The 21,338-nt window shown below is 42.4% G+C and overlaps 2 protein-coding genes across 2 annotated transcripts; both read left to right on the forward strand.

Annotated features, from left to right (window-relative positions):
- Positions 1-2,653: 2,653 nt before the first annotated feature.
- LOC142070508 (interferon beta-like) lies at positions 2,654-3,235 on the forward strand. The gene has a single exon (XM_075124169.1). The coding sequence runs from the start codon at positions 2,660-2,662 to the stop codon at positions 3,233-3,235; it is 576 nt and encodes a 191-aa protein (XP_074980270.1). The 5' UTR covers positions 2,654-2,659.
- A 12,280-nt stretch (positions 3,236-15,515) lies between these two features.
- Positions 15,516-16,327, forward strand: LOC142070506 (interferon beta-like). The gene has a single exon (XM_075124166.1). The coding sequence runs from the start codon at positions 15,752-15,754 to the stop codon at positions 16,325-16,327; it is 576 nt and encodes a 191-aa protein (XP_074980267.1). The 5' UTR covers positions 15,516-15,751.
- Positions 16,328-21,338: the final 5,011 nt, after the last annotated feature.

Here is a 21,338-nt window from a genome sequence, read left to right on the forward strand (position 1 = left end):
AGAATGTATCCCCCGCCCCTCTGATGGAACATGGCTGTCATATAGCACCTGGGAGCCATACAAACTCTTCAGATTCTAACTGCTTTGTTGCTCATGGAGTGCAGTGGGGATCCTCCTGACATTCATCCCATCATATTGTTTATAAGCTGTGCTATGTGGAAAAAATCCATTCATCTACTGAAGAAGCCATTTGATGCCATGTATCATCTAAGATTTCAGGCCTTCCTGTGGGAAAGCCAACCACAGGGGGATAAAAAGGGAGGAACATGCTAATAATACATCCCCACTTCAGCTCACTTTTATCCTTCCGCTGGCAGGCAGGAGGGGATACTCGCAGGTTTCTCCCCAGCCTTCATCATAGAAGCAGATGAGCCTGTGGCTTCTACACAGAACACTAGGTCTTTTCACACAGAGCTACTGAGTTTCTGCATCAGTTGTTGGGACCACTCAGAGCCCTGTTCCGGTCCCTGTCAGCGAGGTTCCATTACAGCCATGAAACCAGGGCTTCCTTCAGACTGCAGTTGCCTCAGACACTCTCTGTAGGTGACATGGAGAGATGCACCCACCAGACCTGTCGTAGCACTGCCCCAGCTCAATGCGCGTCTGCTCGTTCCAGGCCCCACACGTGGTTCATAACTGTATGGAGAACACCCCAAGAGGGAACTGGGAGCAAAAGCTTCTGACTCCACGGCACCTCATCTCACCCCACACACCCTTCCATGTGGCACAGGGAAGAGGCATAAGCAGAGGGCTCTACCCCTGCAAGGATCCTCTGCAGCAGGCTCTGAGGCCCTTGTAACCAAGTTTTCTCAAATAATAGACTGGTTCTTTGCCTACTTGCTGCAGGGAAGATGGAAGTAGGGGTGCTGGGGTTGAGCAGCATCAAGTAATATTAGCAAGTGAATGCATGGTCTCCATTATATACAGTGTTTACAGTTTTGTTCAATGCCTTTCAGCAGCCATACAACAACAACTATTCAAGTACCCCTAAATTATTGTTACCATATAGATTTATTGAAAAAGATGGTTTGGCTCCCCTGCCCCGCATTACCCTGTGATTACTTTGTTACCTTATCCTACCCTAGTATTCATACTACAGTACTTATTTCCCTCTCTCCTCAACATCTTCTCTGGACTTCACCCTCGTGTGGGATAAACATCCCCAACACCCATGGAAAGTAATGCGAGAATAGGGAGCGTAGTGCATGGCAATCTGGGGGCTCTGGTAAGTCTGCTTTCTCTGCACTTTTCAGAAACTTTCATGTCGCTGATGCAAGACTCTGATAGTTCTTATCAAAGTGCAGGAAGCCTTGGGAGACTCTAACCAAATTAATATGCACAGAAATGTTTTCATGGTTTATTCAGGTGATTCTTCCTTTCTAATTTCAGTGAAAATAGTTTTCTTTTTGGATGAAAACACATTTTCCTGCCATGATGGCAAAATCCAGCACAACAGTCTGTGCTTGGGGAAGAGAACCAGAAAATGAAATGTGACCACAGGAAACAAAGAGGCTAAATCAAAGCTGAAGAATTTCCCTGCCCACGCCAAGGGGAAAACAAAAAAGTTAAGAGAAGGAACTAGCCAAAATGGTGAACACTGATTTTGATTTTTAAAAAATTCTTTGAATGACTACAACCCAGGGACATGCCTGTTAAATATACAAATCAGGACTTCTCTTACAAATCACCTCCTTCTGGCCCCACTGTAAATCACAATCATCCATGTGGGTACCTCTCTAGTATATGTAACTAATTGCTCATCCTGTTTTACTAATTACCTTCCATTTTTCACCACTGTCAACTACTCAGAGTGACCAATAGGACAACATGTTCACACCATCTAACTGCATCGATTGCTCAGCTTCAGTATATACATTGAGATCTGGAAGTAAACAAAAAATGAAAAAAGGTTCCATTCTCTCAGAGCTCACTCTCTATCTCCTGTGTTTTCCTAGAAGGAAGATACCGATATTTGCTGGTGTCTACATATTAAGTGTGCTTTTCAGGTTGCATGACTGAAGTTGAAATTCACCATTATTTTTGGGAGGCCTAACATAGGTGCTGCCATACCCCCTGGCTTGAAGTGGTTTCCTTCATATTCACGGTTTACAGTTTGGTTCAATGGCTCTCAACAGCCCCACTACACAAACTGTTCCAGCTCCCCTGAGGCCAACCCTTTCTTCCCACTTCCTCCAGGCCTCAAAACTTTAAATATACCTAAACTAGTTTTGTCTGTCAAATAAAGGAAGTGATGAATGAGAAAAGTGTAGGGTTTGATGAATTGGCGGTCTTCTCATTACCACTTCTGAAGTGTGGATGATCTTATTATATTAGATCTTTAAATTAATGCATCATGAAAAGCATGTATGTATGTGGATCCAGCATAAGTGAAAGGGGTTTGGTCACTTTCACAACAATACAAAAAGGAGGAAGCGTGGTAAAAGAATCTAGAAAGCAGTGAATTATACAGAAAGAAAAAGACTGAAGCCTCCAGGAGGGAAAAACCTTTTAAAAAAAACAGAAAATGATGAAACAAAAATTTTGCAGCCAATTATTTAAAGTCAGAGACATGAAGGAAAGACACAGCAGTCTACATAGGACCCTCAACAAACTCCAGGCTCAAGGTTCCACACAAAGAAAAGAAGTGGAAGACATCGGCATGACCACCAGGTGTTTGCTGCACATTTGCCTCATACTGCTCTTCTCCACTGAAATCTCATCTTCGCTCTGTACCATGCTTCACTTCCAGCAGAACAAAGTGAACAAAGAGAGCTTGGAGCTTCTGGAGAAAGTGAGCGGAAATCTCCCCTCACAATGCATAAATGAAAGGGCAGCTTTCAAACCCACCCACGATGTCCTCCAACTCCCAGTGTCCCCGAAGGAGAATGCCAAGGTGGCAATTCAAGAGATCCTCCAAGAGATCTTCAACATCTTTAGCAAAAACCTTACTCAAAGTGCCTGGGATGCCACTTCCATAGTCAGGTTCCAAAATGGCCTTTACCAGCAAATTCAGCGGCTGGAGGCATGTTTGAGAGCACAGACAGAGAAGGGCTTAACCAACCCAGAAAGTCAGGACCTCCAGATCACCAGTCGGAAAGTGAAAAAATACTTTCAGGGGATAGATGCTTTCCTGAAAGAAAAGCAATATAGCCTGTGTGCCTGGGAGATCATTCGCATGGAAATACCCAGATGTTTTGTACTGATTGACAAACTCACTCGAAGGCTGAGTAACTAAGGTACAGTACAAAACTTTTCCCTGGAGTAAATGAATTCACATTAAGGTAATTTATACAGCTGAACAAAGATAACGGATATTTTATAACTCTGCTTATATAGGGCCTGATTCTTCTTTTATAGGATCAGTGGCCAAATCGCAACTGATTTCCATAGCAGCAGCTTTAGGCTCTTCCTGTCCTGTCCTGGAAACGGATTTTCAGTGACATGGATTTACTTTTTGGTGTTTCTACTATTGTTTATTTTTGCACATCTTCATAATCTCTCACATATCAGTACTGTTGTGCAGTAGGGAATTGGCAGACCATGCAACAAAGTACACATATGTGGAATCCTTCGGCACCTCACCAGCGCTTTGTGGTATGGGAGGGAAGGAAGTATCATTATCCGATGACCAAAGCACTCTGACTTCGACATACATAGTGTGTTTCTACAATTATCAGCATGGCTATTAATTAATTTGTCCTCATGAGAACTATTTCTAGTATTCCAAGGTTTGAGAAGCTTCCGAGAGACTTTTTAAAAAAATATGAACATACTAAAAGACTTGCGAGCTTACGTGTGGAAAAGATATTGTCATTTAATTTCTTGAGATCAATTCAGTGAAAATTATACTTTTTCCCTTTGTGTTTCAACTATTTCCAATTTCATTTCAGCTCCGGATGCTGCAACTACTGAGGTGAAGACAGACGGATGCAGTGGATGCAGACAGACGGATGCATTATACACTCCATAATGGTTGATGTATTATGCCGTACATTCACTCTCATGAAATTCCAACTGCACAAATTTCATTTCATGTGATAATATTCTGTTCATTTACTCAGGTTTAAAATGCAAAATGAAGGCTATCGATGCAAAAAAGTTACAAGACAATTAAGAATTTTAAAAGAAAGGGTTGGACCTTAAACATTGTTGACATTGTGTGTTTGCTTTATATTTCTATGATCTCTTCTCTGATCCAATCTCACCTCTGAACTGTAACATGCAGTATAACCACAGTATAACAGCATAACACATGTGAACTGGAACAGCTTCCAAACAAGCTCCCTGAGGCGGGAGTTCCAGTCAGAGATTCCAACATAGACTCATCAGCCAGCTGGGCATCTGGAGACAGGTTTGGTTGCAATGATGGAAAGCGGGACTCTTTTACCAGGACGGAAGGACGGACCTTCAGCTCACCAGGATGAAGGTGAAGAGATACCAGTTATTTCCTCTAGCAGACAAGCAGTTCAGCATCAGCGCTGGCAAGAGAATCCAAGTGGAATTATGCAGTTTTCAACTACAGGACAAAGTCTGTAGTTTGTAGTTTTCAACTACAGGACAAAGAAGTTTAGAAATTAAAAATACCAACCTGTTTAGAAGGACTAACTGAAATCAATGAACATTTTAGACATGATTTACAATGAGATGCAGTGGAATTTTAAAAGCTGTTGCTACTATTTATTCTATTTGTGCATTGTGGAAATAGTTTCAGATCATTTTATGATATTTGTAACAGGATATTTATATCAGTCTATTATTTATTGCGCTTAATGATATTTTATCATAGAATAATTGAAATAAATTATTTTCTTATACAAAATGGCAACAAAGTGGTAATGATTTGGTTAAAAAAAATCCAACCAAACACTCTATTATTGTTCAGCCTTAAAACCCCAAGTCCAGAAAGTACTTATGCACGTGACTTCTAGTATGAGACCCATCCTACTGGTGTTCATGCTTCCAGCTGGGAACATACTTAGATACACGGATGAATCAGTGTGCAAGTTCACTGTACTTCCATAGGAAAAAAGGAGCTATGGAGTGATAATTAATCTTTCCACAATAACAAACCATGCACCACACCTGATCTCTGCCTCTTTTTCCTCTGCTACTTTTTCCTTGGTTGTATTCCCCGAGCAGATAACTTCTTGTTGTGGATGTTTGGTGGAGTAGATGTCCTGGAAGAGGCCAAACTACTGCTGGGGGGGGGGAGTTGCCGGGGGGAGAAGAGGGCACCAATCAAGACAGTATACACCTTCAAACACACACCAGTTAAGTTACCATTTAATTATCTTGCTCATAACTCCATCAATCAGGTTTGTGTGCCTTCACATACCACCTCCCCACAACACATTTACAAGCACCAGCCCGCCCATTAAGTGTGGGCTTCCATGAAAGCTCATCATTTGTGTGTCCCCCACACACATTCGGTTCCATCATTTTTGTGTGAGCACAGCACAGACAAAATTCATTCTTGAGTGCACACCACAAACAAAATTACGTGTGAGTAATGAGAGTGGGAATAGGGCATTAGAATGAGGATTATCAAAGCTTCTCTGTCACCTCTAAAATGCAGCCCTTCCCCACTCTGAACTCTAGGGTACAGATGGGGGGACCTGCATGAAAGACCCCCCTAAGTTTATTCTTACCAGCTTAGGTTAAAAACTTCCTCAAGGTACAAACAGGGAAAGAGCCCACTTGGAGAGGTCTTCCCCCCAAAATATCCCCCCAAGCCCTATACCCGCTTTCCTGGGGAAGGCTTGATAAAAATCCTCACCAATTTGCATAGGTGAACACAGACCCAAACCCTTGGATCTTAAGAACAATGAAAAAGCAATCCGGGTCTTAAAAGAAGAATTTTAATGAAAGAAACAGTAAAAGAATCACCTCTGTAAAATCAGGATGGTAAATACCTTACAGGGTCATCAGATTCAAAACACAGAGAATCCCTCTAGGCAAAACCTTAAGTTACAAAAATATACATTCCATTCAGCACAGCTTATTTACGAGCCATTTAAACAAAAGGAAATCTAATGCATTTCTAGCTAGATTGCTTCCTAACTTTTTACAGGAGTTCTGAAGAGCGTTCCTGATCTGTTCCCGGCAAAAGCATCACACAGACAGACAGACAGACCCTTTGTTCCCCCCCACTCCAGCTTTGAAAGTAACTTATCTCCTCCTTGGTCATTTTGGTCAAGTGCCAGCAAGGTTATCCTAGCTTCTTAACCCTTGACAGGTGAAAGGGTTTTGCCTCTGGCCAGGAGGGATTTTATAGTTCTGTATACAGAAAGGTGTTACCCTTTCCTTTATACTTATGACAGGGGGAATACATCAGTCAGTTACTATCCAGGAACAATACTGAATTCTTCGGAAAAAGTCTAACTGCCCCAAACCTATTGTGTGCCAGAGAGAAACTATTCCTACTCATGCCAGCAGACCTTGAATTTTAAAAAAGGGGCCATGCTGAGTGGAGAATTCAGTTGAGCTCTTTGACAATATCACCTGTATCATAAGGAGCAGCCAATGCCTGTGGGGAATGCCAGCTCGCATTTCTTAAAAGAGAGGAAAACTGTGTAAATATCCCCCACTGAAGTTCTCCCACATCCTTCCAATGGTGGGCAGGAAGGAGGAGGACCAGGTTGGACCCCAGCCTTCCTCATGGAAGTGGCTGTCATTCCATCTCCACACTCAGCAGAGTCTATGGTTTCTGCACTGATCAAAAAGGTCTCTCCAGACACAGATCTGCAGCATCTGTCTCAGCTCTGGTCCCATTAGATTCCCTGCCCCAGTGCTTTCAGTGCCAAAGAGTATTTTCAGAACCACGATCCACCTACACAAAACTTGGTGGAGAGGTGGAGCCTCACTAGATCTGATGCCACCAGCAGGTTTATCACTATAACTTCACTCTCCCTCCAGGGAAGAGCTGAGAAAGGAAAAGGAAAAAAAATAGAAATCAGCTGTTGCCACCAGCTAAGTAAAAACCACGTGCACAAACCTTGTAAGACACCAAAAATACAACCCTATTCTTAAAAAAGGTAAATATTAAAAAAAGAAAGAGAGAGAGAGAGAGAGAGAGAGCTAACTGCGTCTTTCTAGACATTTCCTGATCTACGTAGATATCCAAGGTTTCAAATGAGTAGTTTCTAGGTATGATACTGATGATAGTTCATACCGGGCCCCAGGCTTCTTAGAGCATAGTTGTTGCCTTCTCGAACTCTCCAGTTGGGAGGACAGACAGACAGATAAAGGGAGAGTTTTTCCTCCATTTTAAGAAGTTCCAGCATGGTGAGCACTCACTTCCTTTCACTTATGCTTTGCAGAGAGACTTTTTACCCCTTTACATGTAAGGCAAGTGGAGAACAGCAACTACAATGGATTTTACATCTAACTGGCTGTCCATAAAAGGGAGCTACCTCCCCACCTTCATTTAGCACAAAAGCTTCACAAAACTTGCGGCCACCGGCCCCGCTCTAGCCTTGTGGCCACCGGTTAAGCCGTAGGCTCCTCCGCCTCCTGTAATCTCACCTCTTGGAGACTCCAGCACGCCGTCTCTTGCTAATCCCCCTTTGTTTTCCTGCTCTCCAGTCAGTTACTGCAGGATTCTCTGTCCATGTGGTGCACTTTGATTCCAGTTGTCGCGGAGTCACAGGGCGATGCTCTGGAACTACTCCCTATGAAGCCAGTCACGACTCTGGGAGAGCATGCCTCCTCTCTTTGAGCATACTGTTTCCAGGGCAAGAAGCTTACACAGCTTTGACCTTTCTGGGTCTGACCTTGGAGCATTCATCTCTCTCTCTCCATATATATATGAATTTTATTGTCAGGCTCTGGCTCTGACCCTCTTACACCAATCACTGTAACTGACTTCTACTTTGGCTTATCTGTTTTCTTCTAATAATATTGAGCCAGCCAATGCTGCCAGGCTGCATTCCATGAGCTGAAGATCTGGCCCATTGGTCTCATGTTGGGCCAGATTCTGCCACCCTTAGGTTGACTAGTCCAATACCCCACAAGCAAGCCCCACTGAAATCAGTGTTAGTAGAGTGAGGTATTGCTCAGTGTGAGTAGGGGTGGCAGAATCTTGCCTATTTTGTCTAACTATTCTTTCTACTCGTAGCAATGTAAATTAAAGGCTGTTTACTAAATACTACACTTTTTAAAGTAGATTTTCTCCCTGCCTAGTGCAGCTGCCATCGTGTCCTTAAGATGCAGCATGTTACAGTCACTGTGTTTTCTCTGTCATGGAAAATTTCTATTTGTTCAGTCTTCGGGCCCAATTCTGAGAAGTGCTGAGCACCCACTAGTTCACTGGGAGTTCAGGGTGCTCAGTAGGAAGCGGTTAGTGTCTGTTAGGGTAAAGCCCTTTCTGTGATGTTTTTCCTTCACGTGAAATGAAAACAAATCTAGACTGAAGAGTATGTTTTACTCTGTGAGTATGAGCATGAAAAACATCATTCCTGTGACTTGGAATCACCTTTGCCATAGCCTGTGGAGGTTCTTCACCTTGTGTAAGATTCTGTGTTTAGATAACAACTATAGCACCTCTGTCTTGTCTATTTATGTCCTTCTGCTTGTACGTCAGTCCGTGTTGTGATCCTGTGTGTCATATCAGTGCACTTACATTTTCTCAGACTTTATACAAAGAAGTATCTGACAGAGGTTCAAGGAGCAGATTGATACCACACAGATTTATACATGGGGAGAATTGATGCATTCTGACTTGCATATTTAGTATATATTTTTGAAAGTCATAAAATTTCAACATAGAAGATAATTTAACATTTTATTATTTTGCTGTCAGTTGCATACATGCTGCAATTATCTGTGCATTTGACCATCACCCGCATGACTACACAGTCAAGTAATTGAAAACAATCACCACACCAGATATGAAATTGTTCTTTTGTGAAAGGAGTTGTGATGAAAAGCGTTGCCACGTTGTCAGAAGTTCAGAGGAATAAAGGCCAAGATGAGCTTGTCTTTTAGCCAAAAAGCTCCCCAAGGTTGGAAAGCCCCTCAAGGGAAATTAGGATTAAAGGGGTTTATTTCATGGCCCTTATTGGTTATCTAGCACAGTTTTGATCTAACAGGGAGATGAAGCTGTCCATAAAAGGAAAAGTACAGGCAAACTTGACACAGACCAAGAGAGAGGAAAAGGAGGAGAAACGATGTGGGAAATATGCCATGAATTTTGCTGTGGTGCCATAATTCTTAGATGAAAAGTAGGAGTAAGGGAAATCTAGAAGATAATTATTTAGACCTGATTGGAAGATCTGTTATTTTCTAAAAGCTATTTATGGACTGGACAGCCCAACAGCATTTGGCATTTTATAAAACCTCTAGCTTTGTGAAACAGTTTTTATGGTGGTGGCAGTGTTACCCGGGGTTCTTTCAACCAAAAGCTCTTGGTAACTTTTACTGTGTGTGAGCTGCTGTCAGGAAATAAATCAGGGGAGACACGGCCGTCCGAACGACAGATGGCAGGCACAAACAGAACAAGACGAGTGCTTTCACTTAAAGCTAAACTTTACTTAGTCTCAACAGGTTAGTAAAACACCTCCAACCCTTGATAATTATCCAAGCTGAGTGTGGCTCTTGAGTGACACAGCGGCAGCCCGTCTGCCGCTGGAGAACGCAAGATACATCCAGAGGGAGAGTCCCGTCCTGAAGAGTCCCACTACCTCAAACTTTTCCCCCATATTTTACACATTATAAAACAATGACATGTTCCTTAAAGAAAACTTGTTAAGCAAGCGGTTTCAGTGGTCAAGCAAGAGGTTTTCTTCCGATTATTGATTACCCAGGTGTGGGTTTTTCCCAGAGTTTGCAGCCTTGAGGTCCTATTCAACATTCCTGAGGGCACATCCTGCTCTTCTAAAATGCATGTATCAGCAACTTCAACACAATTCTTATCAGGAAGGACACGGGGTTGAGCTGCTCTTTCTATGGCACCCAAATGCCCCACCCCTCCTGCCTTGGTCAAGCTGAGGCTGCTGCATGGCCACTTTACGGCCTGCTGACATGACACACATGCAATAAGCAATCGTGGTTTAAGGCGCTTTCCTGGTTTGCCAAAATCTCCCCGTACAGCAGGACAACAAACATAACAGTGTCTAGTAGAATGGAGAAAACATCCTCCCCAAAACAAAAACGGTGGAACAGTAAACTGAGTGCCTTGTATAAATATACAGGGATAAACATGAAGAAAAAAGACACTAAAAATTGGGAAAAGAAACCACCACAGGAAAAATATCTCTCACTTTTCATGTTTTTTGACAGGTGGGATATGAATTTGCTCCATGGTTAAGAATCAAAAACAGATCCCAAAATCAGTAGGTGTGCTTCTTCCAGGTTCAGGTATAAAGTAGCCAAAATCTCATGAGTGGATCTAAAAATGGGATTTTTTTTTTCATGAAGAGTCGGCGCCGGCCCTGGCCTTGCTGACCTTCTTGGTTTTCTGTAGATGCCAACAGACTTGGCAACAACAATCTATTTGGATGATCTACATCTGCTTTTTCTATCCTATACTTTTCCCAGTTTCGTCATTACTGACAGGGAGTTTACAGAAAGCCTCTGAAGATAGTATGTAAAAGTGAAGAGTTAAAATGGCCTGCTTGAAGAGAGGTTTCATCAAGTTGCTTCGATGCTTTGGCTAGGCCAATATTTTTCTTGCCCATTCTGTCAAAGTAAAGTGTCTACACTTGATATGCTAAACTCTAGTGGTTTCATGAGAGCAATTTTCCGCCTCAGCAGGTCATCCAAGTTTGGGAAATATAGAAAACCCATGATGCTACTTGTTTGTATTATAGGGTAATATACCACCACTTTCAATTCTGTGTGGCATGTTATCAAATGCAATAAAATATGGGATCATATCTGGGTTAGCCCCACTCCGTATCGGTTTTGCAATTTGGACATTCAACTGGTTTACCTTGGTGCTTCAGAACAGCTAGCGTGCACTCTGCTTGATCTTTGCTTTAGAGTTTGGCAAGGAAAAGTGGTCAGACAAAAGGATCAAAATAAGATGGCAGGGATATGGAATTGACAATTCTGCCATTAGTCAAGCAAGCATCATTTTGTTCATGACCATGCACATACATTGCACTTCTGTGCAGAAGATGACGACTATGTATTACTAAGTTATTACTTTTTTTTTAGGTGGAGCACTTGGTTTCCATTGTTATTAGTCATTAAATTACCCTCATTACCAAAGGATCCAGGATTGTTCATTCTAATCCAATGTGTTCAAATAAATTCAGAAAATGTGGTAGAAGGCTGTAAATAAAGATTAAGAACAAATCAATACACAGGCTTTCTCCCCCTTAAGCTTGAGGACATGCTACGCATTGTACGTTTTAAGGTCATCTACCGCTGCTTATCTACCACATGTCACCACTGCTTATGACATTAGAAACAACTCGCTAAGGAAGTTATGAGGTCACAGAAAGGGGAAGATTATGATATGCAAATATCCTTAGCAAGGAAATGAGGCAAGAAATACAGTACACATGGGGCCAAATGGTGCCACCTCTCAACAAAGCTCAAAAATCTGGCTTTGGGTGGACTATTTTGCCCCTGAGCCTGCTGGGTTGGCATGGAATAGCTGCACTGGTGCTCTAGTGGTAGAGACAAATGGGTTCCTATACACCTCATACTTTGGTTGTCACCTACTGCAGCACAGACCTGTCTAGTGGCGACACCCACAGCCCTCCATTCTGTTGCTAAGAAAGGCACGACAGAGTCCAAGGGGCATAGCGACCTCCCAGCATACACCCTGCTCTCAGCACAGTACAGCTATTCTGCTTGTATTCTGCTTTGTACATAAACAGAGGGGAGGGTAGCACGTGTGACTTAATATAGTGGCTGATTAGTTTCTAAAATGTTTGGGAGGTTTTCTGCTCAAGGAGGTGCCGGCTTTCATTCTGTTACACAGCAAAACTGAGCAAAATGGAAGGACATGTCGTCTGACCTTATGAGATCTTGCCCAAGAAAAGCAAGTATGTCTTAGACCACTTCACCTGTTTACACTGTAGAGATAGTCTCCCTTTGTACAGCTTCTAGCAGATCTAGAGTGTCGTATACCCTGAGACGCAGGACTGAGGGCAATCGGCCTGGGACATATGTCTGTAACCACAACACAGTTTCAGTGTGTATATTTTCCTCACATCATGTGCCTGACCCATTTAAAGCATTTTGCTCAATTTTACATAAGGTGGTTACATCTTGACAAAAGGAAATATGATCTTACAGTCACAATGTAGCATGTACAATATAAAGTGATGCTTCATGGCCAATGCAATGTTAGAACAAATACACACATGTGGCACTCAGTTATGGCTCTAAGAGTGGGAGGGGGAGCTGCACTGCCTGAGTGGTGGAGGCTAAAGGCATTCCTAGTCTTGGGAGCATACTCTCACAGTGCCCCTCAAGTGGCAATTGCTGCATCTACAGACCAACAATAATACATGTTCTCTTTGGTGCAGGCCGACACACACTTGCCTGGAGGGTTACGGCCACCCCATCCCGCCCACCACTACAGCATGCGCATATAAGGGGTATGTCTATGGTCATGCTCTTCACCCACCGGCCACACATGACCCCTTTGAGTGGCTGATGGATACCAACAGTGCCTTGCTTGCACTCAGGCCATGTCTACACCCTGGGCACTATAGCAGCATAGTTATGGTGTTGTAACTATGCTGCTGTAAGTGTGTAGTGTAGACAGACTACAGCAATAGAAGGGGTTTTCCATTGCTGTAGGAACTCCATCTCGGAGCAATGGTACTTTGGTGGACAGAAGGAGTTGTGTATACTATTGGGTGAATACATATCACAATCACAATGAGACTCCATGAATATGTTACATGTCTTCTGGGAGGGTTGCTCCCCAGCCAGGCTCTCCCCTATCATCAGCCCTTCAGTGGCTTGGTGTGGTGGCTGTAGACGTAGCTGGAAGAGAGAGGAAGAGCATGGCAAACATCTCTCCTTTTTATCATGTTATTTCTTCCCTCTTGGCTTTGTCCCACGCCCACCAGTTCAAAGTCAGGTGAGCATTACCCCATCGCAGTCCCAAACTGTCCACAGGAACGGGGGATGGGGGAGATGGTGTGACTCACTGGAGAGTCCAACAGATTCTTTTGTTGCTGCCTAGGCCAGCATCCTTTGTTCTTGTGAGGCTGGGCTGGGTTTCTCCCGTACATGCCCTGATGAGGCGTGAACTGCCTCTCTGCTCTTGGAAAGTTTTTGCTTTGGCTTATTTTAAGCCATGAAGACACATTTCAGCCTCACAATTCTAGACATGGAATTATAACCTATAACATTACTATAACACTGCAGTAACAACAATTACTATCACATCACTATGACCACAATGCTCAGTGCATCTTGAGTCTTCCAAAGACACCCAACACAACAAACTTTGCAATAGACACCACACAATCATATTATAAGGATGAAAATGGAGGTGTAGGCTGTTCCCACGAGGTATAGAACATCTCACCACGAAACTGTTCCATTTCTTCTGGGAGGATTAGATCTTCAGTAGCTGGACACATCTTTATGAAATTTGTGGCCAGAGGTGGTGGTGGTGGCTCTGCCCTTGCGGCCCTGCAAGTCAGTGTGTACACCTTTCCTCTGGGTGTCTTCTTAGGGAAAGGACCCAGAATATCCACAGCTACATGCTGAAAGAGAACCTCAATTTTGGGGAGTGGCTGAAGAGGGGCCTTGACCTGGTCACATTGCACCTGGGAGCCATACAAACTCTTCTTCAAAGTCTAACTTCTACACTACCCCTATCATGCAGAGGAGAACTGCCTGACAATCATTCTATCACATTGTTTTGAAGCTGTGCTGCGTGGAAGAAGCTTTTAATCTACTTAAGAGCCATTTAGTGTTATCCATCATCTATGACTTTAGGTCTTCCTGTGGGAAAGCCAACCACAGGTGGATGAAAGGGAGAAAAACACCACCAATACATCCCCACTTAAGCTCCCCCTTTTCATTCCACTAGCAGGCAGGAGGAAATGAAAGCTGGGGAAACTGATGACACGATGGCTTCTGGGCAGAACACAAAATCTTTCCAAACAGTGCACCTGAGTGTCTGCATCACTTCTAGGGCTTTGTCAGACCTCCCTTCCAGTCCCTATCAGCGTGGTTCCATTGCAGTCACCCTGTCAGGGCTGCCCCAGGCTGAAACAATGGCTGCTGGGCTGTGAAACTTCAATAAGAGCGACCAAAAGCATGGTCTCATTCATATCCTGGGTTTGCAGTTTTGTTCATTTGCTTTCAGCACCCTGCAACATATTCCCCTGGGATTTCACCCGGGTGTGGAATACAGATGCCCAACACCCCTGGAAAGTCATGGGAGAATGGGGAGCAGAGCCCATTACAACCTGCGGGCTGCGGTGAGTCTGCTTTCTCTGCTTTGCAGGGTGTCTTTCAAAAATTTAAAGCTAAAAATCTCAAATGTCTTATATAAGTGCAGGAAGACTTGGGAGACTCTAACCAAATTAATATGCACAAAAATGTTTTCATGTTTTCTTCATGTGATTTTTGTTTTTTAATTTCAGTGAAAATAGTTTTCTTCTTGAATTAAAACAGATTTCCCTGCCATGATGGAAACTCCAGAACAACAGTGCTAGGGCTTGAGATCCAGAAAATGAAACGTGTCCACAGGAAGTGAAGAGAATTAAACTAACGAGAAGAATTTCCCTGCCCAAGCCCAAGGGAAGGCCAATATTAAACGAGAAGGAACCAGAAAAATGGTGAACACTGAATTTCATTTTTTTAAAAAATATTTGAATTCTTTCATTCCAGGACACACTTGGTAAAAAACACATAATGTGACTTCTCTGCATAACCTCCTTCTGACCACATTGTAAATCATAGTCATCCACGTGGGTACCTCTCTAGCATGCGTTACTATACTAATTGCTCATCCTGTTTTATGAATTCTTCTCAATTTTTTACTCCTGTCAGCTACTTGGAGTGATCGACAGGACATGATTTTCACACCTTTCAGCTTCCTCTATTCCTGAGCTCCACTGTGTATATTAAGACCTGAAAATAACAATGAGTTAAGGTGACATTTTCTCAGAGCACTCTCTCTCTTATGGTTTCACAGAAGGAAGATGCCAATAGTTCGTGCTGTCTAGATTTTAAATGTGCCTTCAAAACAGAGGACATCATTAAAGTTGAGATTTGCCAAATATTTTTGGGAGACCTAACCCTTTCCGCCGACATTTACTTCTTCAATGCCTAGCAAACTTTAAATATTCCTAAACAATTTCTGTCTCTCAAATGAAGGAGGTAATGAATGGCAAGTGCACTGTCTGACGAATTGGAGGTCTTTTCTGTACCACTGTGGAATTGTGGCTGACCTTCTTCAATTACAGAAATTAAAATATGACAAAATGCCTGTATGTCAGGGGTGGTCACTTTCACGCACACACAAAAAGAAAGAAAGAAAGAAAGAAAGAAAGAAAGAAAGAAAGAAAGAAAGAAAGAAAGAAAGAAAGAAGAAGAAAAAGGAAATGTGGTAAAAGAACTAGAAAACAGCAAGAAGAACAGAAAGAAAAATTCTGAAACCTTCAAGAAGGAAAATCTCGTAAACAGAAAATGATCAAAGAAACATTCTCCAACCAAATACTTAAATTCAGAGACAAAAAGGAAAGTCACAGCAGTCTACGTAGGACCCTCAACGAACTCCAGGCTCAAGGTTCCACACAAAGCAAAGGAGCGTATACACATCATCATGACCACCAGGTTTTTGCTGCACATTTGCCTCATACTGCTCTTCTCCACTGAAATCTCATCTCGGCTCTGTACCATGCTTCACTTCCAGCAGAACAAAGTGAACAAAGAGAGCTTAGAGCTTCTGCAGAAAAGGAGCAGAAATTTCCCCTCACAATGCATAAATGAAAGGGCAGCTTTCAAGCCCACCCAGGATATTGTCCAACTTTCAGTGGCCCAGAAGGAGAATGCCAAGGTGGTAATTCAAGAGATCCTCCAAGAGATCTTCAACATCTTTAGCAAAAACCTCACCCAAAGTGCCTGGGATGCCACTTCCATAGTCAGGTTCCAAAATGGCCTTTACCAGCAAATTCAGCGGCTGGAGGCATGTTTGAGAGCACAGATGGAGAAGGAATTAACCAACCCGGAAAGTAAGGACCTCCAGATCATCAGTCGGAGTGTGAAACAATACTTTCAGGGGATAGATGCTTTCCTGAAAGAAAAGCAATATAGCCTGTGTGCCTGGGAAATCATTCGCATGGAAATACCCAGATGTTTTGTACTGATTGACAAACTCACTCGACGGCTGAGTAACTAAGGTACAGTACAAATCTTTTCCTTGGAGGAAATGAATTAAACATTAGTGTCAATTATACAGTTGAACAGAGATAGCGGATATCTTATAACTCTGCTTACATAGGGCCTGATCCTTCTTCTACAGGGTCAGTGGCCAAATCGCAACTGATTTCCTTGGCAGCAGCTTCAGGCCCTTCCTCTTCGGTCCTGGAAATGGATTTGCAATTACAGGGATTCATTTTTTCAACTGTCATTTTGGTTTGCGATTCTTCATAATCTCCCACATATCAGGTGATGTTATGTATTGCATAATTGGCAGACCATGCAACAAAGTACATATATTTGGAATCCTTAGCCACCTCACCAGTACTTTGGTCATCAAATAATGATACCCCCAAAGTACTCTGACTTCTATACATGTAGTATGTTTCTATTATGAGCATGGTTGCTATTTATTAATCTGTCCTCATCCTATACCACAGCTTGAGAAGTTTCCTAGAGACATTTATAAGAAATATGAACATAGCGTAAGACTCGTAAGATTATGAGGTGCAGAAAAGATTGACATTCATAAATTTTCTATTGTATTTTTTTCTTTGTGTTTCAACCAAATCTCATTTCACTCCAGCTGAGGTTGCAGCGACTACAGAGGTTAAAAGAGTTGGACGAAATTGTACTGTGCGGTGGATTCCCTCCTCTCTACTGATCCTTCCCACAGTGATGTCTAAGACTTCTAAGACTCCATACTACTTGACCTTGTATTGTGCAATACACTCACTCAAAATTTAAATTGTAAATGAAGGATATCGATGCAAAACAGTTACAAGAAAATTAAGAAAGGGTTAGACCTTAAACATTGTTGACATTATGTGTTTGCTCTATTGTTCAATTCTTCTCTGATCAAATCTCATCTCTGAACCGTAACATGCAGCTTAACCACAGTACAACAGCATAACAAATGTGAACTGGAAAAACTTTCCAACAAAAAAGATGTGCATAATTTTCCTCTAATGTTGAAACGAAGAGAGACGTTTCAGGTGGCTTCAAGAGGTTTTCAGGCCTCGAGTGTCCCTGAAGGGGAATGCCAAGGTGGCAATCCAGAAAATCTTCCAACATATTTCCTGCCTCTTGGCAAGAATCTCTCCGAAACAACCTGAGGTGGGAATTCCATTCAGAGATTCCTGCACAGACTCATCAGCAAGTTGGACATCTGGAGACGTTTGGCTGCAGCGATGGAAAACGGGACTCTCTGACCAGGAAGAAAGGACCAACAGTTTCCCAGGATGAACGTGAAGAGATAACAATTCTTTCATAAAAGACAAGCAGTTCAGCCTCTCTGCTAGTAGGAGAATCCATGCGGAATTATGGGGTTTTCAAATGTCGGACAAACTCACAAAAAAGTTTAGAAATTTAAATATCAACATTTTTAGAAGTTCTAACTGAAATCAAGTAATAATTTTTACATGATTTAAAATCTGATGCAGTGGAATTTTAAAAGGTGTTGTTACTCTATCTTCTGAAAATATTTTCAGATCCATTTACGATATTTGTAACAGGGCATTTATGTCAATCTATTATTTATTTATTGTTCTTATTTATGTATTTATCATAGATATTTGTTACTTACCAATAAATAATTATTTTATATAAAATGGCAACCTATACCAGTAATGATTTGAATAAAATACCGATTGAACCAAAAAGAAAGAAAAGGAGAATAAAAAAACCCCTGTAATTGTTCAGCCTGAAAACCCCAATTCCAGAGAGTACTTATGCATGAGACTAACTTAAAGTAGGTGAGCCATCCTGCTCATGTTAGTGCTTCCAGTTGGGAACATGCTTCAATACATTGATGAATCAGTGTCCCAATTCGCACTAATTCCATTTTAAAAATAATCGTTACAGAACGATAATTAGCCTTTCCATTCAAACAGACCACACACCACACCTGAATTCTCCCACCTTTCACCATTCTACTTTTTACCAGGTTACTTGTCCCCCAAAAAACTTGTCAATTTGGGTGTTTGGAGTAGTAGCCAGTTGTGTTGGAAGAGGCTAGATTGGTGCCTTTTCCCCCACTAAGCAAGAGTGCATGCACCCCTTAACACACACCAATTACATGTGAATAATGAGAGCAGGAATGGGGCATTCTGTATTAGAATTATCAAAGTTTCTCTTTGTCACCTCTAAAACACATTTCCCCATTGGGTGGAATGCGTCAGTCAGTTACTGCCCACGAAAACTATGGAATTCTTCTGAAAAAGTCTAACAGACCCAAACCCATTCAGCTCTGGGGGGAAACTATTCCCCTTCATTCCATCACACCTTTAATAAAAGAAGGGGAATGCTGAACGCAATGTTCAGCTGAGCTCTGACAATATCACCCGTATCATAAGGAGCAGCCATGCCTGTGGGAAAGCCCAGCTCACACTTCTTAAAAGAGAGGAAAAAAATGTTAATTTCTCTCTCTGAGATTCTCCCACACACTTCCACTCAGGGGCAGGAAGAAGGAGGGGTGGGTTTGTCCGTAGACTTCCTCATGGAAGTGGCTGTCGTTCCATCTCCACACTCAGCAGATTCTATGGTTTCTGCACCGATCAAAAAGGTCTCTCCAGACACAGAGATCTGCAGCATCTCTCTCGCTCTGGTCCCATTAGATTCTCTGCCCCCGTCTTTTCAGTGCCAAGTAGTATTTCCCAGGGCTGCTCCAGGCTGCATGCAGTTGCCCCAGACAACCTTATAAAGTGTCATTTTTGGGCAGCTGGGATTAGGGTGACCAGATGTCCCGATTTTATCGGGACAGTCCCCATATTTGGAGCTTTGTCATATCTAGGTGCCTATTACCCCTCACCTCCTTCCGCCATTTTTCACACTTGTTTTCTGGTCACCCTAGCTGGGATATGAGCTGGGAAGTCTCTGAAGCTTGGCTAGGGCTTCCTCACCGAGAGGAAATATACAACCCGTGCCTGGATGGTGTGGTGCTCTGTCACCCTCTACTGGCACCTGAACCATTTAGAGATTGAGGAGTCTGCTACAGCCCTGGCTTAAGAGGCATTATCACATGTTCACACAGTCAAGGCTCATGCACTAAGGTTCAAATGTCCAAGGTTCAATCCTGCCTGCTGACTACTTCAGCCTGTCGGCGTTACAAGTGGGGGCTCATCCAACATGTCAACTGGGAAGTCTCTGAAGCTCAGAATGTGCTTTAACATGTCCTCTCCCAGAAATATACCCAGAGGTGTTTACCTCTTCCAGGGGCCATGTAGTATGTGTAGATTATAATACGGAGACACTTTGCACAGGATTCTAACACGCTATTGCTCTTTAATTAATCACTCAGAAATACAGAAAATGGAATAAAAATTGTAAACCCTATCTGCAATTCCCTGCCTCAGTTTCCTCAACACACCAGTCCATTCTATAAACCTGTATCCGATTCACTTGGGGTCATCCAACATCCTTCTGTTGCAATGCATCACTTATATGCACAAAAACAGAGCATTCTCCTCCAGCTCACATAACCTGGCCTTGGCCAGTTCATCCCCTTCCTTCCTCTTGCCCAAATGTCCTGTGGGTCTTCCCCCTGGGATTTCTTTCAGAACCTTTTGGATTTGTCATCTGTCTCTTTGTTGACCTTCAGTAACTTTCCACTCCTAACCTCCATTCTCCTTAACACCAACTTCGCCAAACTGGTTTCCCAACTCGGAAACACAGTCTTAAAGTTAAGTGTCCCCGTTGTCCTCAGCCTAGTGAGTAGCTTCTGGAGGTCCTGTCCAACCGGATGGATACACATAGAAAGAAGTTTCCTATGATGAGGAAATTTCATGACAACAACTTCATAATATCACTTTAAAAGTAATAAGTCTTACAGAGACTCCTCCCCTTTACCCCGGCCTCCGCCTGACACACACACACACAAACACAAACAAATCAAGCCATATGAATCAGGCTTGTGTACACTCAAGTCAGCAATTCTATCCCCCAGTTTTCTGACCAGCTGGTGCCACCCCTCCACTCCCTCCAAATCAGGCGTGTATGCTCCTTGCCACCAACAACCAGTTTGGTGTACAGAATGGATTAAACTTTGAGTTATAACACCAACAATACCTAAAAATTACCTAAACCCAACATTTAAAATTATAGTAATAAACCTGCCGGTGGCATCAGATCTAGTGAGGATCCTCCTCTCTACCAAGTTTGGTGTAGGTGGATAGTAGTTCTGAAGAGCTATCAGTCAACAGCAGCACTGCCAACCACATAATTCAGCCACAGCCTGAACATTTGAGACTGATTCAACATTTATGAAAAATGTTTGGTCCTTTGTAAACATTTTCTGAAATATTTGTACGTGTGAGTTTTTGTTGGAAAAGAACATCTCTGTAGTCAGAAAGTATAAGAAACACTCATATAAATACATATTTTAAAGAGACTTTTCTCCAGAAAAGTTCATGCAGCCATCTGGAAAGCAGTTTTGAATTAGAAGGCAACCATCCCAGGAACAGACACAATAGCACTGACTCAGGTGAACCATCACACAGGACAAGTAGCAAATTATGAATAACAAATACTCATAGGGAAATGAGTGTGGTGACGAGGTCCTGAGCAATCAGAGTGGAATGTGTATAAATCATTTGTCAAATCACTTTAAATAAATCCATTAGCAAATTCTGAATTTATTTGCAGATTTGCCTATTGGAAAAGGGGCTAAAGTAATCTCTTATTTCACATTCAGATTAAGATGGCTGACACAGAAGAAAAATATTCCAATAAAATTTCCTGCTCTTTTCACTGAAATTTAAATATACAGGATTTCATCAAATTCTAGCAAATATTTCACCCAGCTCAGTCTGCATCTAACCTTTCCCAGAAAACAGGCTCATTGCTGATGAAAATATGCTGAGAGACTTTGTGTCTTTATTCCCATAGCTTTCTTACTTGAACAAGAACAGCTAAGATTCAGATTTTTTTAATTTCTCGCTCTTTCATATAACTATTATCTCCTGAAGCTTCAGCTTGCCAGGAAATGCACACGC

The sequence above is a fragment of the Caretta caretta genome, unplaced genomic scaffold (genome assembly GCF_965140235.1).
Source record: "Caretta caretta isolate rCarCar2 unplaced genomic scaffold, rCarCar1.hap1 Scaffold_31, whole genome shotgun sequence".
NCBI lineage: Eukaryota > Metazoa > Chordata > Testudines > Cheloniidae > Caretta > Caretta caretta.

Bases quoted from the DNA above. Each gene is read 5' to 3' on its own strand.
- LOC142070506 (XM_075124166.1), top strand. From the start codon at position 15,752: ATGACCACCAGGTTTTTGCTGCACATTTGCCTCATACTGCTCTTCTCC.
- LOC142070508 (XM_075124169.1), top strand. From the start codon at position 2,660: ATGACCACCAGGTGTTTGCTGCACATTTGCCTCATACTGCTCTTCTCC.